Source organism: Esox lucius, chromosome 10, assembly GCF_011004845.1.
Source record: "Esox lucius isolate fEsoLuc1 chromosome 10, fEsoLuc1.pri, whole genome shotgun sequence".
Classification (NCBI taxonomy): Eukaryota; Metazoa; Chordata; class Actinopteri; order Esociformes; family Esocidae; genus Esox; species Esox lucius.
In genome coordinates, this window is record NC_047578.1 from 26452663 (window position 1) to 26471794 (window position 19132).

The window sequence follows — 19132 nt, forward strand, 5'->3', positions numbered from 1 at the left end:
ATTAATTTACAACTTTGGATTGCTTAAACAATTATCACCTGCAGCACGTTACCAACCCATGCTCTATATTGTGCTATATTTTGGCTGTATCCAGGTGTTGAATAAGCATGTAACCATGACACGTTTTTCACTCCTGCTTTATCAATCTGACAATTATTTATTAATCTTCATATCTAATCACCTCATTGCCATTTGGATGTATTCGTTAACAAACATACATGTATATACACATTTACACATACAGTATATACATTCCAATACATTATATTGTCCCATTAGAATATCAAATTATTTAAAACCTGTACTTACCATTCTTATTAACTAACAATAAAAACAGGGTAAAAGACAAATCCATTAGAAAAGTGCATAATGTTACAAGGAACTGGCGATGGAAAACAGCATCAGGTTTTATTAGGGGACTTAAGAGTTGGACATTATTAATGAATACTGCTATGTGAGATTAAAAGGATGTGAAAGACTAGGGTTGTGTCCCAATAATCTCCCCTACCTCACAAAGGTAAATGCATTGCTAGGCATGCTAAAAGGAGTTTCCGTATACCGGCCTTTTCTTTTCAAATCCCTGAATTGTGTGTGATAAATCAGAGACTATGGGGACACAACCAGACATTGGAGAGAACAGCGCAGGAAAATGATCTTACCCACAGCTTCACTGCAAGAGTGAGATCAGCTCCTCTTTTAGGATTCTTCCACACTCTTCTCATCCCATCAAATATGTAACTCCCCTGTGGCTCAAGGACGTCATTTCATGTGGTTGGAATTCAAAAAACGGAGCCAATCATAACAGTGGGGAAATGCCACTACGAAGGGACATGTCCAATACATCACATTTTGTATGGAACCATTTGCAGGTGAGGTAATGACGCAGATTGATCTTTTGTAGCAGCAACCAAAGTTCCCAAAGTAAGAGATCCATGGCTGACAGCAATGTGAGTTGAATATTTCGGTTTGACATTTTGACATTGAAGCAGAGTTCATTTGAAATCTGTCTCTTTAAAAAACGCATGGAAACAGTGGGACGATGGATGACGAGGCTGAATGAGGACAGAGGTGAGCCTTGATCAAGACAACATTGGGAGAAGAGGTGCCAGAGGTAGAAGATAAGGAGGCCAGATCCTCAAATAGCCTGTCTCTCCTCCTGATGGTCTGTTCTGATGCAGGGGGGCTCCGGGGGCTCAGATGAGGGCTGGATACTCTGGTCTATGCCTTCAAGACTTTTACGACACACCGGACAGGTATCGTGCTGTGGGAAGATGCATGAACGTGTGAGCAGTCACAAAATATGCACATACAATATCCAGTAGAATTAAATTTGCCACTACACCACCTACTACATTTTGTCTAAGCAAAATAAATGACATATAGAAGAAGTTCAGAATAAGGAGATGTTGCTTGAGTACATCTTAAAACCAAGTAATGATTACTTGGTTAGAAGCAGCCCTTTAACATTAAATAATGAATGTGAATGATTGAATGTGAAACTTTTCTTGATTCTCAGGGCGATACATTTCCTTTGCCTTTCGATACATTTGGTTAATTGTTCAAGGTCATTACATTTGCCTGGAAATCAATTATGGATAGAAAAATTTGAATCCCCTTTTAGGAAGCAATTCTGGAGTTTGAGATAGAAAGTTTTGTCCTGCAAAAACATTCATATGTCAAGTGCTTTCGGGAAATATTCAGACCCCTTCACTTTCTCCACATATTGTTGTGTTGTAAAGAATGTATAATTATTAAATATTTATTTTTGTGCCAACCATCTACAGCCCCCTTTCCAAAAAAGTTGGGACACTGCATTAAATGCAAATAAAAACAGAATGCAATGACATGTACTAATGCACCCCCATACCATAACAGATGTTGGCTTTTGAACTGTCTGCTGATAACAAGCCAGATGGTCCCTATCCTCTTTAGTCCTGCGGATGCGGCGTCCATAATTCCCAAAAATAAATTCTAATTTTGATTTGTCAGACCACAGGACAGTTCTTCATTTCACCTCAGTCCATCTTAAATGAGCTCAAACCCAGAAAAGGCGGCAGCGTTTCTGGATCTATGGTTACTTCTTTGTATGGTAGAGTTTTAACTTGTATTTGTGGATGCAACGACATACTGTGTTCACAGACAATGGTTTTCTGAAGTGTTCCTGAGCACAAGCAGTGATGTCCACTACAGAATCGTGTCTGTTTTTAATGCACTGCTGTCTGATCACAGCCATCCGATATTGGTTTTCGGCCTTGTCCCTTGTGTAGAGAGATTTCTCCAGATTCTCTGAATTTTTAATGATATTACGTACCATAGATGAGATCCCCAAAGTCTTTACAATTTTACATTGAGAAACATTTGCCTGGGTAGTCATTCACAGAGTGGTGAACCCCTCCCCATCTTTACTTCTGAAAGACTCATCCTCTCCGGGATGCTCTTTTTATACCCAATCTTGTGTACTGACCTGTTGCCAATTAACCAAAATAGTTGTGAGATGTTTTTGCATTCTACTCTTTTGTGGCCCCTGTCCCAGCTTTTTTAAAACGTGTTGCTTGCATCAAATTCAAAGTGGCGTATATTTTTCAGGCAACAATAACACTTCTTAATTTCAACATTTCATATGTTGTCTTTGTACTATTTTCTATTCAATATATGGTTTTAATGATTTGCACATCACTGGATTCAGTTTTTTTTTTTTTTACATTTTACACAGCGTCCAAACATTTTTGGAAACAGGGTTGTAATATCCCATAGTGACAAAGTAAAAAAACTCACAAATAAGTGCCTATTCATGAGTAGTTATCATAGCTTTATGCCTTCTTGGGTATGCCTCTACCAGCTTTGCATACCTGGATTTGGACAGTTTCTCCTATTTGTCCCTCTGGAACATCAAGTGCTGTAAAATTAGACTGTAAACTGTAAACTGTGATCTTCAGGTTTTCCCCAGATGTTCAGTGGGGTCATGTACAGGCTTTGCCTGAGCCACTCATGGACATTCACAGACTTGTCCTGCAGCTACTTTGTCTTGGTTGTGTGTTATGGTTTGTTGTCATGCTGAAAGATTCATAACAGCCTAAGGTCCTGTATTCTCTGGGTCAGGTTCTTCTTTCTCCATTCATCCTTCCCAGTCTCCCAGTCCCTGCCGCTGAAAAGCATCTCATTTGCATGTTGTTCCCACCACCACGCTTAACTGGAAGGATGGCATTAGCCAGGTGATGAGCAGTACCCATGTCTTTGCAAAATGTAGCGATTTCCATTCAGGCCTAATAGTCTTTTTTAATTTTTTTCCTTATACTCTAAGTCTTTCAGAGAGCATCTCTTTTTATTCTGTAGTGGCATTCGTCTAGCCACTCTACCATAAAGGCCTGATTGATGTAGTGGTGTAGAGAGGGTTATCTTTCTGGCAGGTTCTCCCATCTTTGTTGATTAACTCTGAATGACCTTTATATAACCTTCTCCAGATCTATGCCTTCTATACACAATTCTCTCTCTGTGGTCTTCTAAGAGTTCTTTGCAATTCCTGACTTGGTGTTTGCTCTGACATGCACTGTCATGTGTGGGATCTTATATAGACAGGTCTGTGCGTTTGTGATTCATGTCCAATCAATTGAATATGCCACTGGTAGACTCCAATCAAGTTATACAGACATTTAAGAAGGATAAATGGAAACAGGATGAATCTGAGCTCAATTTGGAGTGTCATGGCAAACGATCTGAATACCGATGTACATGATATTTTAGTTTATAATTTTTTTATAAATTGGCACAAAAAAAAAAAAAAAATGAAAATGTTGTAATTATGGGTTACTGTATGTATATTTAAGGCAAAATATATATATACACCAATCAGCCATAACATTATGACCATCTGCCTAATATTGTGTAGGTCCCCTTTCGTGCCAAGACAGCCCCGACCCATTAAGGCATGGACTCCACTTGATTTCTGAAGGTGTGCTGCGGTATCTGGCACCAAGACGTTAGCAACAGATCCTTTAAGTCCTGTAAGTTGTGAGCCTCTATGGATCGGACTTGTTTGTGCAGCACATCCCACAGATGCTCGATTGGATTGAGATCTGGGGAATTTAGAGGCCAAGACAACACCCTGAACTCGTTGTTGTGTTCCTCAAACCATTCCTGAACCATTTTTTCTTTGTGGCAAGGCACATTATCATGCTGAAAGAGGTTAATGCCATCAGAGAATACAGTTGCCATGAAAGGGTGCACATGCTCTGCAACAATGCTTAGGCAGGTAGTACGTGTCAAAGTAACATCCACATGAATGTCAGGACCCAAGGTTTCCCAGTAGAACATTGCCCAAAGTATCACACTGCCTCCAGCGGCTTGCCTTCTTCCCTTAGTGCATCCTAGTGCCATGTGTTTTCCAGGTAAGCCACACGCAAACGGCCATCCACGTGATGTAAAAGGAAACGTGATTCATCAGACCAGACCAGACCCTAACTGGTCTGCGGCTATGTGTTGAAACCTTTCTATCAGTACCAGCATTAACGTTTTCATAAATTTGAGCTACAGTGGCTCGTCTGTTGGACAGGAACACACCAGCCAGTCTTCGCTCCCCACACAGATCAATGACCCTGTCTCCCCACCCATGACCCTGTCTTCGGTTCACCGCTTTTCCTTCCTTGGACCACTTTTGATAGGTACTGACCCCTGCAGACAGGGAACACCTCACAAGGGCTGCAGTTTTGGAGATGCTCTGACCCAGCTGTCTAGCCCTCTCAATTTGGCCCTAGTCAAAGTCGCTCAGATCCTTACGCTTGCCCATTTTGACAAACACTACAGGAATTTACTTGTAACACATCAACTTTGAGGACAGAATGTTCACTTGCTGCCTAATATATCCCACCCACTGACAGGTACCATGATAACGAGATTATCAGTGTTATTCACTTAATCTATCAGTTGTCATAATGTATTGGCTGATCTGTGTATTTTATGAACGATAAATTAAGTCTATAATACAACAAAATGTGAACTAGGTGAAGGAGTCTGAATACTTTCAGAAGCCACTGTATCACATGGTTTGGAAGGTTTTCCTTTTCATCCTGGACTTTGCTCCTTTTACTAATTATTTTGATACAAAACAAACTAGTACCTACTGACAAGCATAGCCATAACATGATTCTGCCAGTACAGTACTTAAAAGTACAACAGCATCTTCACTTCAAATTCCTGGCCTGTTTGTCAAAATGAAAAGGAAGCCTATGTTAAATTTCTCAAAACCCTCTGTCAAGTTTTATGGTGCCATCTTCATTTTCTATGTATGGTGTTCATGGGCAGGGAGTGGGGAGTTGGTCAGGAAAATAAATATATAAAAGGAGCAAAGCCCCAAATAAAACATTTGATGAAAAACTTGCCTCATGTTCAGAAAACCTAATCCTGGGAGAGTGTTTTATATTTTGCAAGATATAGTAATTACCCAAATGTGTACACTGAAGATACACCAGAATTTATTTCCAAGAGGTGTTAAATGTTCCTGAATATAAGTCTAGAATATTGCTGTCCATCACTGCACTGATTCCTAACTAAGTTTGTGCAATTCTGACATAACAATGGCTATAAACAGTCATTTCCAAAATTATTCAAATTAAATAAAAATTGCTTCAAAATAAAGGTATAAATTATTGACACCCCTAAAGATTTTTATTAACAAAATACCCAAAAAATTAACATGTGTTGACTTTATAAATCGTTGAGTACACTTCAGTATTAAGGAACTGCATTGTGGCCTTGCAGTGTCACTGGGCTATAAAAGTAGCATGTTTAATGTATATAATATATGATCATAGTGAAAAGCAAATACCTAAAAAATCAAGAGACATGTGGTTGTTGACCTTCATGAATTAGACAATGGGTACCAAAAAAGCTAACAACTGTGGTTTATCTGTTCACACTCCTGGCGTGAACATGCCCGCAGCCCACAAATCAGCATTGCATCAAAGCCCCCCTAAGAAACACGTGGCAGTTTTGCATCCGCCTGAAAAGCATTTTACAATTTTTGACTTTTCAGTTAAATCTCTTTTTTGGCCCATTTTACCGGAGTTCATGAAGGTGTCTAATAATTATGCACATCTTGATATAAGGTGTTATTCACTGTTACCACACCCTCCCTCATTACACCAATACATATCACCTGAAAATGATTCAATCCAATGAGCATTACATTTTATATTGTTTGGAGTGGAGAAAATGTGCATAGAAATAATACGATCAGAATACTCACTTGCCTAATAATTGTTCACCCATTGTACAGAGAAGAACCTCAAACCTAATGTATTTTTTTTCTTCGATTGGTTATAAGGACCTAGTTAAGTTCAATGGCATCTTGAACTCTACCAAATTACAAGATATATCAGCCAAAAACACGGTTGCCCCTGCCAGGGAGTTTAAACTTGTACACAAGTGGATCTTCCAGAAAGACAATGAGGCCAAGCACACATCAAAATCAAAACAGATATGATTAATTGACCGAAAAATCTATATTTAGCAAAGGCCATCTTAGTCTCTGGACTTGATTTACATTGAAAACCTGTGGAATGAATTGAGGAGGACAGTCCAGACGCGAAGTACGAATGAACAGTCTAAATGTTCTCCAATCTTATTTAATGAAATTCTCAGTGTCGATATCCTTGCAAGAGGAGGGTGGAAAAAGTACTGAAAACAAAATACCCCCTGTATAACCCAACAACAGACGTGCTTTCCTAAAACCTGCCTGGGATTAAACAAACAGAATATCCCCATAAAAAATATTATATTACCTCCTCGATGTTATAGGCTGCAGCTCAGCTTCAGAATATCACAGAGAATAATCAATAGTTTAGAGCTTGTTAGATATTCCATTTGCACTTGTACAATGGGAATGTGATATCCTCATTCAGTTCGAGCCCTGGTTTTAACCAAACACCCCAAGCCCGTCCCAAGCACGGAGGTATTTGATCAGTGCATCAGAAAGTATTGGAGTATTTGACTCCATGAGGGGGACATGAGGGATGTACTACTAACTTTTCTCAGTTTCCTCCAATTTTAAATTTTAGAAGGAGATGAGGTCCTGGTCCACACCTGCGGATTACCTGGTTTGGGGGGACCGTTGCTGTTCCTGTCCTTGTCCACCTGGTCATACTTCTGACCTAGTCTAAAATCAAATATACTCTGGATTTAGCCAAGAGAAATTTATTTATTATTCCAATTGGACTCTTAATATTTCACCCGGCACAGCCAGAAGAGGACTGGTCACCCCTCTGAGCCTGGGTCCTCTCTAGGTTTCTTCCTAAAATTCGACCTTCTTAGGGAGTTTTTCCTAGCCACTGAAATTCAACACTACTGTTGTTTGCTCCTTGGGGTTTAAGGCTGGGTGTCTCTGTAAAGCACTTTGTGACAACTGCTGTTGTAAAAAGCGCTTTATAAATACATTTTGATTGATTGATTGATTGATTGATTGATTGACTCAACAGACATCTATGGACAGCACAATTGTGTGGATTGCACAATGTGGGTGGATTGATTTCCTGCCTGTTGGGCCCTGTCCGGGGCCTCCTCCGGGTAGGGCCACAGTGTCGCCGGACCCCCTCATCTCAGTTCCAAGGTGTTATGCTGCTATATTATTGTGCTGGGGGATATGAGGAATGCACTTTCTAACTTTTCTCAGTCTCCTCCAGTTTAAAATTTTAGGAGGAGTTGAGGTCCTGGTCCACACCTGTGGAGTACCTGGTTTGGGGGGCCCATTGCTGTCCCTGTCCTTGTCCACCTGGTCATACTTTTGACCTAGTCTAGAATCAAATAGACTCTGGATTTAGCCCAGAGAAATGTATTTATTATTACAATTGGACTCTTAATATCTCACCTGGCACAGCCAGAAGAGGACTGGTCACCCCTCTGAGCCTGGGTCCTCTCTAGGTTTCTTCCTAAAATTCGGCCTTCTTGGGGAGTTTTTTTTAAATTCAACACTACTGTTGTTTGCTCCTTGGGGTTTAAGGCCGGGTGTCTCTGTAAAGCTCTTTGTGACAACTGCTGTTGTAAAAAAGGGCTTTATAAATACATTTGATTGATTGATTGAATTGTGTCTATCAAACAGGTAGGCATACTAATTATCTTTTGGAATAGAAAGATATATGCTCCAATAACACTGCTAAAAAAAATTAAGGGAACACTTAAATCACACATCGGGTCTCGAGGAAGGAAATATATTAAAGATCAAAATCTTTACTGTACATTTTGTAATTAGTTGAGAACAAAATGACCTAACAAAGGTCAATGGAAACCAAAAGCACCACCCGATTGAGGGCTGTATTCAAACTAAGTAAACTATTGAAATCACAGGCTGTTCCAACTTGAGTGAATTTCATCACGGCAACTCATTGTGACTCAGTAGTGTGTATGGCCCTCACGTGCTTGTATGCACATCCAACGTCTGAGCATGCTCCTGATGAGATGGCGGATGGTGTCCTGGGGGATATCCTCTCAGATCTGGATCAGGGCAACAGTGAGCTCCTGGACAGTCTGTGGTACTACTTGACGGCGTTGGATGCACCGATATATAAAGTCCCAGAGGTTTTCAATTGGATTCAGGTCTGGGAAACCTGAGAGCCAGTCAATGGCATCAATGCCTTCGTCATCCAGGAACTGCCTCCACACTCTGGCCACATGAGGCCGGGCATTGTCCTGCATAAGTAGGAACCCAGGGGCCACTGCACCAGCATAAGTTCTGACGATGGTTCAGAGGACTTCATCCCGGTACCCAACAGTAGTCAGGGTACCATTGGCTAGCATGTGGAGGTCTGTGCAACCCTCCAAGTATATGCCTCCCCAGACCATCACTGACCCACCGCCAAACCAGTCATGCTGCTTGATGTTGCAGGCAGCATAATGTTCACCACGGCGTCTCCAGACTCTTTCATGTCTGTCACATGTGCTCAATGTGAACCTCTCATCTGTGAACAGAACAGGGAGCCAATGGCGGACCTGCCAATTCTGATGTTTGCTGGCGAATGCCAATCGAGCTGCACGGTGCTGGGCTGTAAGCACAGGTCCCACTAGAGGATGTCAGGCCCTCATGCCACCATCATGGAGTCTGTTTTCTGACAGACTGGTCAGAAACATCCACACCAGTAGCCCGCTGGAGGTCATTTTGTAGTGCCTCTCCCGTTCCTCCTCGCACAAAGGAGGAGATACCGATCTTGCTGCAGCGTTGATGCCCTTCCATGGCCCTGTCCAGTTCTCCTCGTGGGACAGCCTGTCTCCTGGTATTTCCTTCATGCTCTTGAAACTGTACTGGGGGACACAGCACCTTTTTGCGACGGCAAATCCTGCAGGAGCTGGACAGCCTATGCAGCCTGGTACTGCCTCATGCTATCAGTAATGACAAGGACACTAGGAAAACACAAAACTAGAAAACAATCAGTCAGGAAGTATAAGGAGATACAATTGTCTGTGGCCACCACCTGCAAAACCATTCCCTTTTGGGGGTTGTCTTGCTGTTGCCTCTCCAGTGCACCGGTTGTTGCTTTCATTTGCACCAAACAGGTGATATTCGCTTATGCTTCCTAACTGGACAGATTGATATCCCTGAAGTCTAATTGACTTGGTTTTATACTGTGATGATTACCTGCTCCCTTGATTATTTTGAGCGGTGTATATATGTAATTCTATGATTATGCCCATAAAATAATGGGGGGCACGCGTGCACATATGGAAGGTCCCTTACCAGGCAAAAGGGAATTTTACTTACAATGTTGCTATTACTTCACAGCCTATAGTAGGAAACCAAACTTTTTATTAATAATATGCCACCTGTCATCCCACATGGCACAATCCCATAATTGTTACAATTATAATAAAAATAGCATAACTATGTAACATATATTTTAATATTCCCATAGAACTGTAAAAAATAGTGAGTTAATTTGAGGTTTAGAAACAAGTGCTTTCATAAATGCATGGCTGGCCTCATTTCACTGGAGCTGTGGAGAGCTTTATGTCAATGGTAAGACCAAGCCTTACCAAATTTAGTTTATTTACATCAGACATTTATTTATTCCAACTAGGATAGTGGGAATGAACTACGGGAGAAGACTGAATGGGGTGAGGGTGGGAACTGCAGCAACGCTAGGAGCTGGTGGCTGGGGTGCCGCCGATCAGGGGCACTGGAGGGCATCAGCCAATTGTCACGCTGGAGGGAGGCAGCATAGTGAAAAAGCTGCCTCAAATTCTGCCTAGGCTTCTGCCTAATCTTGCCTAATGGGAGGGCCGGACATAAGATTTAGCCTAGTCCTGGACCCCAATAAATGCTTTTCATTATTCATTGACCTTGCTTTTTAGTCCATGATAACACAGGATTATCTTTTCCCCATAGAATCTCCCCTTCATGTGTGTGGCAAGAGAAGCTCTCGAGTAACATAAAAACTCTGGAATAGAATTGTCATCTGTCATTCATTCTTGTTGTGCATATCCCTCCCCAAGCTGATACTAAGCTGGCATTTGAGGGATTACACAGAACTGAAGAAAATAGTTGCACCCATTAAGGACACTTTTGTGCTGGACTGAGATTTTAACAAAAGGAATTTTAGGAAGGTGCTCCCAAAATGTCACAAATTTCACCCTCTGCTGTGTGACAAGCTAAGAGAAAAAGCATGATCATCATTAACCCCCCCCCCACCCCGCCCCGGCAAGTCAGACCATGCCTCTGTTCTGCTCATTCTTGTCTGTTCTTCAGCAAAAACAAAAGCAGGAAGCACCAGTGGTTTTAAGCAAAACACTATCTTCTTTATCCTTCCCTCAAAGTACCTATCAATAAAGCATACATGCCTGACAATATATCTTTTTTTTTTTAATGTATTGGAATGGCAGTTTTTATGCAATACTGAAAGTATGTTAAAATTCATATAACAACTGTAAGGCACAAAAGACATGGCTGAGTACAAACTATGATTTTTGCAAAGCAACAAAGATAATGAGAAGTATAATGCTAAATTAAGAACCTCAACTCAATGGTTCAGACAGCAGAAAGTGGCAGGGTTTCAAACGACAACATCTTATGAAGGGGAAGCCAGCTACATCACAGACACAGACACCTCGATACCACAAACTCTAAGTCTTCACACATCAAGGCAAACAACATAAAGACTGGCAAGAGCCACCGTTGCCAATGTAGAAAGTTAGATCACAATCTCCATAGGACTTTCAAGCATGTTGACCCTTTCCAAGTGTTGACTCGCAGAGCACGGACAGACCCTCCACATGGGGGCCCCTCAAAAGTGCACGTTCAGCCCCCTACTGAACACTGTGTTTACCCCATGATTTCATGGCCACGTGCGGCTCCAACTCAATCATAACAGATTCTGACATGACAGCAGTAGGCCGGATTTCGAGCTATGACAAGACTGCCTTCAGGGGAAAAGTTTTGTGCACAACACAAAGGCCCTAAAATGGTCCAACTACACCAACACAAAGGAACATTTTTACCTCTGGCAACTGTGTAAATCTGTCATATTCCCGAGCACCCTCACAAATTCCTACAGATGCACCATCAAGAGCATGCTCTCAGGCTGTGTCTAGTTACAGCAACTGCGCCGAGCTCAGTAGGCCACTGCGGACAGTTACTTCACACAATGTCACAGAAAGACAACAAAGACTTCAGGGACTTCAGCCAACCGAGCCAATAATAACCAGGACAGAGAGAATCAGCAAGTTTATAACCCCAGATTGTTAAACTAGCATCCTATCTAGAATACACTCTTATCTGCTCCTTAGAGTGCTTATATCACTCACACTTTTTTACATAGTCTCTCACGCCCACATTCCACGCACACGCCCACATTCCACGCCCACATTACACTGTGCTTCCTGGACAGATGTATGCACTCCCCGAATGTAAATGTGTAAAATACATACTTCTATGTCTTCTGTTTTGTTTGATGTTACTTTATTTAGACAGGCGCACTGTTTTAGAGCCGATACACAACCATTCGGCTACACCAGAGATAACATCTGCAATGTGCATTCAGGTCAAGGTATCTTACAGTGATTGTAACCCCCTGTTGACCACCAGCCAACACTGCTTACCAGTTCAAGCCAGGGCACTATGCAGTCACTATGGAAGTAATGGAGGCAGGGCAGCTTCTTGACAGACTCTCCAACCACGTACTCCTCCCTACACACCGGACACTCCAGTCTGCTGTCTGAGAAAGAGATACATTTATTTATTGTACACATTTGTTGTTTTATTTAGTAACCTCAATTTACTAAATAAGGCCCTTCATCATGGCAATTCACAGCAGACTCGGGACAGTCAATGTTGAGATATGTCTTCTGAAGCATATCCACTGCTGTTTGTGCCGGAAGGATACTCTGAGCTTCTACCTCAGTTGAGTTCACAGAAGCCAAAGCAGCCACCAGGAGTTGCTAGATCGCCATGAGGCAATATCTTTATTTTATTTTAAACAGCACAATTACTGGCAGTGCAGGTATAGGTGCCGACAGTACTAAAAGGCTTCTGTGGAATGGGGTGCTCATCTGGGTAAAGACCAACTATGCTTTAAAGGATTACATGCATGCCCTCTTTTCTCTTCAGAATATTACTGAAGTATGGGCACCATTGACAATGTATTCAACAGATGTTAGTGATACTTAGCAACAGCCTCTGCACCCATGATGCTGGGTATGGTGGACTATGGGGTTGGTGTCACGGCTTGGTTAGAACACACCTATCTGTTCTTGAGAGACGCTGACCATGGGAAGGGAGGAGATCATCTCCTTCTCTGCAGGAGGCGGACCTGTGCTCTCAAACTGACCTAACAACTTGAACAGAGAAAAAGGAGAAAAAAATAGAGATATTTTGTAAGTCAGCGTGCTGTCATGATTCAAGCCAAGATTTTGGTCCTGTTGACTTCACTGACCTCTGTGATAACAGCGTCTAGACCTCCCTGACCCCAGGCATAGTCGCCTGGGTTTGAATGGAGCATGCCAGACCTGAGAGAGACAGAGCAAAGGAGACAGACACACACACACACGTTTAGAATACCTAAAAAGAGTCAAAAGTAATGAAAATAATAATTATGAGGTTAAAAAAAGAAAGAATAATACTTATTTACAGTGCAGCTGGTGCAACGCCTGGATTTCCATTGTTGGCAAACAGGCCTGCTAAAAACTGCTGCACAATACTAAAGAAAAGGATAACATTGTACATTTTTAGGATTACATACTAGAATAGTATTTGAAATAGATTGTAATGTATAATGTTTGAAATTACAGTGTGTGTGAGAATTTTCTTAACTAATGGGAAGGTTTCAACTTAATGTGATTATAACATAATTTGTGTAATCATGTTATATGATGCCATTATATAACAACACAAGGTCTCAATACCAATACAGACTCTTAAATTGACAATATTCTTGTACAAATGGGCATGGTGAAATGGATAACAGTGTAAGATCTGTGGTTTTGTGTTGCCTGACCACTCACAGCATTGTCATTTGCAGCATATTTCAGTCTAAGATTGGTTCCATTGCTGTTGTTCAGCTGATATCAAAATATGGGCTGTTGTAAAATTCCAAAAAAGTGCAAAAAAAATAAATAAAAAGGTATTCCTATATTTAATTAGAGAGAACATATCAAATGAACTGAGAAATGCTATTGTTTTTGGAAAATACATGCGCATTTTCAATATAATGCCAGCAACATGTTTCAAAAACGTTGGGACAGGGGCATGTTTACCACTCTGGCGTCACCTCTTCTTTTAAACAACACTTTGAAAGCATCTGAGAACTGAATAAACCAATTGCTGTAGTTTTGAAAATGAAATGTTTTCCCATTCTTGTTTGATATAGGATTTCAGCTGCTCAATAGTTTGGGGTCTCCTTTGTTGTATTTTTCACTTCATAATGCATCAAATGTTTTCAATGGGGGACAGATCTGGACTGCAGGCAGGTCAGTTTAGCACCTGGACTCTTTAACTTCAGAGCCATATTGTTGTAATACGTGCAGAATGTGGGTTGGCATTTTGCTGAAATAAGCACGGCTTTCCCAGAAAACAACATTGCCCGGATGGCGGCAGATGTTGCTCTAAAACCTGTATATATTTTTCAACATTAATGGTTCCTTCACAGATGTGCGAGTCACCGATGCCATGTGCACTAATGCATCCCCACACCATCTGGCTTTTGAACCGTGCGCTGATAAGAAGCATGACAGTCCCTATCCTCTTTAGTCCGGAGGACGTGGCGTTCATGATTCCCAAAAACAATTTCATATTTTGATTCATCAAACCACAGAATAGTTTTCCACATCGCCTCAGTCCATCTTAAATGAGCACAGGCCCAGAGAAGGCAGTGGCATTTTGGATTTTGTTTATATATGGTTTCAGCTTTGCATGGTAGAGTTTAACCATTATTGGTTTTCGGCTTTGTCCTTTGCATACAGAGATGTATCCGGATTCTTAATTTTTTTTGAATTTTTAATGATATTATGTACCGTTTATGTAACATTATTCTTAAATTGTTGCACTATTTGCCCGCGCAGTCTTTCACAGAGTGGTGAACCCCTCCCCATTCTCATTTCTGACAGACCCAAACTCTCTGGAATTATCTTTTAATACCCAATCATGTTACTGACCTGTTGCTAATTGACCTAATTAGTTGTGTGATATTCCACCAGGTGAAGTTTTTTAGCATTACACAACTTTCCCCACTTTTCGAAATGCGTTGCTGGCATCAAATTCATAGTGGGCATATCTTTTTCAAGAAACAGTAGAATGTCTCAGTTTCAACATTTGATATGTTGACTTTGTACGATTTTGAAAGCAGTATGCAAAACTAAAATGACAGATGTGATAGCCACAACGTCTAACTATGTAAGACACCTGAAATCCTACCAAGGCGGCTAAGAATTAAATTAAAATTGTGCTGTACCTCGCCAGCTAACGTGAGGTAATGTCACAATGAAATGTTGTTGAAATAAACATTCGCGAAATGGGGAGGTCTACGGAAAACTAGATTCTATTTAAAGAGTTTCATGGCAATTTATTTAGCAACTGTCCGATTCTTGGAGGGTCATACAGTATGTTCCGCCATTCTCATTTACCAATGCGATTATCATGGTATCTCCTCATTTCTTTAGCTAAGTATGTCTGGTAATATTCTCAAATTTACTAGCTTGCAATGCCACCACACCAGTATTTTTGTTTTTCAAAGTGGACAGCATTTTTGTTTTGTTTTTAACATTCTTACATAGGCTTTATGTTACTATTATTATTATTATTATTATTGATCTGAGCTATGGAACTCGATTCAAGACTTAAAGGACTTGAGACTTGCAAAAAATATGACTTGGTCCCATGTCTGCTTGTCTTTCTCCTGCTTGCATTTCAAACCCTGAAGAGTCCAGACCTTACATCCATTCCACCTGCCTTCTATGAAAACCAGAAACCAGGCAAGCTTAGTTCAGCCGGCCCGCAATAGAAAGTGTTGCCTTCTCAAGATTCGAATCCAGGTCGCCCACATGAAAGGCTGTGTCGTTAACCACTACACCACGGAGCTGTACATTTGCCAGGTGTCAGTATAGCCTCGTCTCTATCCTGAACAAATCCTCTTTTGCCACTGGCCATTTTAATAGTTCATTGGCCTTTTGTGAATGACATTGATACAGTTAAACTGATTAACGTTTCATACTAAATTTTCCTCCACCACAAATAGCGGCTATGTATTGAGTTTGCCACTGGCCGTTTTAACAGCGTATTAGCCAGTAATAAGCTTTACCGGTACCTACTAACTTACTGGAAGTCATAAGAATTGAGCAGTTGCTAGGGAGTCTGCCAAAGCTATTTCATTTCATGGCATAAGAACTTATTTTTTTCTTTCATGGCAAAACAACATACTTTTTTCTTTCAATAACTATCAATAAAGGCGATGATAACTAACTTTTTCATCAAATGAAAAGACGAGAGAATCGTGGAATCTACCAGAAATAATATATGCTGTCGCTCTCAATAGATTCGAAGTTAAGTCTTCCACATGAGAGGCACTGTCTTTAACCACTACGCCGCGGCATTATATGTTTCAGTAGTCGCTAGACTCCATTGAGGATTATGTTAAACTGACTAACGTTTCTTATTAAGTTTACCGGCACCATAGCATCTATGACTGTATTACTTTTGCCACTGGCTGTTTTAACAGCTTCATTATAAGTAAAAATAATTTTGTTAACATAGTCAAGCAAACTTCTGTTTTGCTTTCACTTGTTCTGGTGACAGGTTATTGGTAGCAACTCAGTGTCTTCCCTAAGTGGCAAATCATAAACGCTAGAAGACGGATCAAGATCATTGGTGTGCAATCAGAATCTCTACTAACCCCTCTACTGCAGGTGTGCGGGACTGTCGCACAGGTGGGCGAGAGGGGCGTTCCAGTTCAGGCTCTAAAGGCTCTGTGCCTCCCACAGCGGCCACAGACGCTTCAGAAGGGCCCTCTGTGTCATCCTCCACTAAATCACTGTCTGTGGCAGCCTGTAGGTGGCTTTGGTCAGACTCCGAAGTAGGGGGGGGGGTCCGAGAGTAGGGCAGACCGTTCCATAAACAGCAGCTGCCACAGCTTGGAGGGACAGCAGAACAGTAAATTCAGATTATATTTTGGGCAAGGAGAAAAGGTTAAAAGAAAAACTTGCATATACCTCTGAAAAGAGTGTGCCTGCATCATCACTTGTCTCTGCAGCGCTGCTGTTCTCCAAGAGACTGAAACAGAAAGCTTTCTCATCAAGACATTTCAATTAACCGATTTTACATTAATACATTTCAGAAAAATTCAAATACACTCCTGAATGATGGAGGGAGTCATTCCTGCCAGGAAATTGAATCCTTGTTAAAGCATACCAACAATGCCCATGGGCCTCTCATGAGGCGTTGCAAATTGGCTCAACGTCTTCTGAGCGTGGTTCACTTGGTGTTGGACAAGGGTTGCCTTGCCTGGTAAGCTGATTTATAATTGTTGGTCAGGGAATGTATTCTCCTCCTACGATGTATGTGTTAGGGAGTAGGCTACTTCCTGGTTGAGCAAGCGAGCAGTGTGATTAAGATTCAATTCACCCAGTCATCAGAAGCAGAACAGCTTGGCGAGAAGTTCTTTTTTCGAAGACATGTCTCAAACTTCGACTCTCCCGAGACTGCCAGGAGTTGTGCCATAAGCACGAATTGGGTTTATTTGGAGAAAAATTGGGTAAAATTGTGGTTAATTTGTTTAAATAAAATGCAAATACAATATTCTTTAAAGTGAGTCATTTAACTGAATACATCTATTTTACAGCACATCAGATGTTTAAAAAACTTAATTGGCAATTGTAAGATGATACCGTATTTAAATACTGTGTTGATATCGATATAAGTCCACTGAAAGCACCGATTGCAAGCAAAAGAAACAACATTTTACCTGGAGTCCTCGGTCACCTCTTCTATGAAATCGGACTCACACCTGGGGCATATGAATTCCTTGATAATGAATAAATATACATTTCAAAAATTTACAATGAAAAAGAAACACATGTCAATGTAAAAATATATGGTCAGCTGCTCGAATAACGTGCTGGTGGTGTGACCCTGCAACAGCAACCACGACCCATCCCAACCAATCCCCCATGTTTCCCACATGCAGTTGACAGTTGCGATTACAAGCTGGCGACGCTAGTGCTTCTAAATATGGCAACGACTCATACTCGAAACTTGGATAATCAGATATATTCTCAACAACAAATCTAACGAAGCAGTATCCAATGCAACATATAACGGTTTTATTGCAGCTTGTAACGACACCATTCTATTGGTCACATTCAGTTTCACATTTGTTATTTGTCTTCCAGTGTATTTCGGGAGGTGTTGCCAAACAAACTCAAATATACAGCAACCAACGCCATTACGTGCATTAAAACAGAAACGGCTATACGGAAAAAGGAGGACAGCTACTTGTGTCAACTCACCGGGAGTTTAGGGTCAATTTCACCTTTACAGCAGTGACAGAAAAAACGGTGTTGTGGTGCCGCCGCAGCCTCCGCCATCTTCACGGTAGCAGTTTCTGACGTCGGTGGTAGCTCTAACTCACGGATGGCGTAGGGGCTCTTTTCGAAGGGGTCAAGTCAGTCCAGTAGTATTGTCTATCCTCTTCATTTTAAAATACGCACAAAATATCAAGATGGCTTCCAAATATTTAAAATTACATTCATTTTGTGTAAAGCAAATTACGCATATTGCTCTTAACTAAAATCGGTGTTATATAGGCTATATCAAGTGCTATTTGAAATGATCGCAGCTATCTAATGATGTGGCAATATGTTATACATAAGACTAAAGGTTACCTGTCAACAATTATCATGTAATTTAAAAGAATCAGTAAAACTAACAAAAACAGGCTCAATTATTATAAAAAACTAAATTACAGACATTATCCAGAATATTGTAATAGGTATTGGTTTTGAGGATTTCAGAACATTGTTATAAACATTGTATTGCATTGTCATCATCCATTGCTGGCGTCATGCTGATCATATTTTGATTATTCTACGATTATTCAAAACAAAATATAAAAAAGCTTTTTAACCACAACATAGACTAATAGGGTCACATTCATCTTTCATTTGTCCTATTAATCTTTGTACATTCCATACAAAGATGAATAACATCCTTTTCATATTGATCTCAGTAGTAATAGGCCTATATTATCTCAAGCTACAAAACATAATGACCAATTATTAGTCAGGTGACCAAAGGAGTTGAAACGATGAAGCATATCCAATGATTTTAATAAAACCAATAACTATAATGACAAGCATGAAAACCACATTTCACATAAACATAAAAACATAATATTACAAACAGAAATCTTTTCTCTCTCAGTTATAATGTTGACAAATAGTGTTAGTAGGCAGGCATTCTCATTTGGAGTACCAAAACAAATGATTTGTTAAGAGCTCACTAGCAGAAACATAGCATTGGCCACAGATAATTAACCGCCAAATGGTTCGGTTAAGTGTTAAATATGCAGCATCACCTCAGTGCATCCATCAAACTTATGTCCTGTCTTTTTGCCAAAACTTTCCGTCACAGGTACTGCCCCCCAACAGCCTAACCTCCAGAGGCTAATTC

General features: G+C 40.7%; 1 protein-coding gene across 1 annotated transcript; it reads right to left on the minus strand.

The window, feature by feature from the left end:
- Positions 1–137: 137 nt before the first annotated feature.
- Positions 138–18308, minus strand: si:ch211-81a5.1 (E3 ubiquitin-protein ligase RNF115). The gene is given in 10 exon segments (XM_010865645.4): positions 138–1261; positions 12076–12191; positions 12717–12810; positions 12909–12981; positions 13104–13172; positions 16359–16534; positions 16536–16595; positions 16675–16735; positions 17427–17485; positions 17971–18308. Coding segments are annotated over 10 exon segments (912 nt in total). The 5' UTR covers positions 18049–18308; the 3' UTR covers positions 138–1135.
- Positions 18309–19132: the final 824 nt, after the last annotated feature.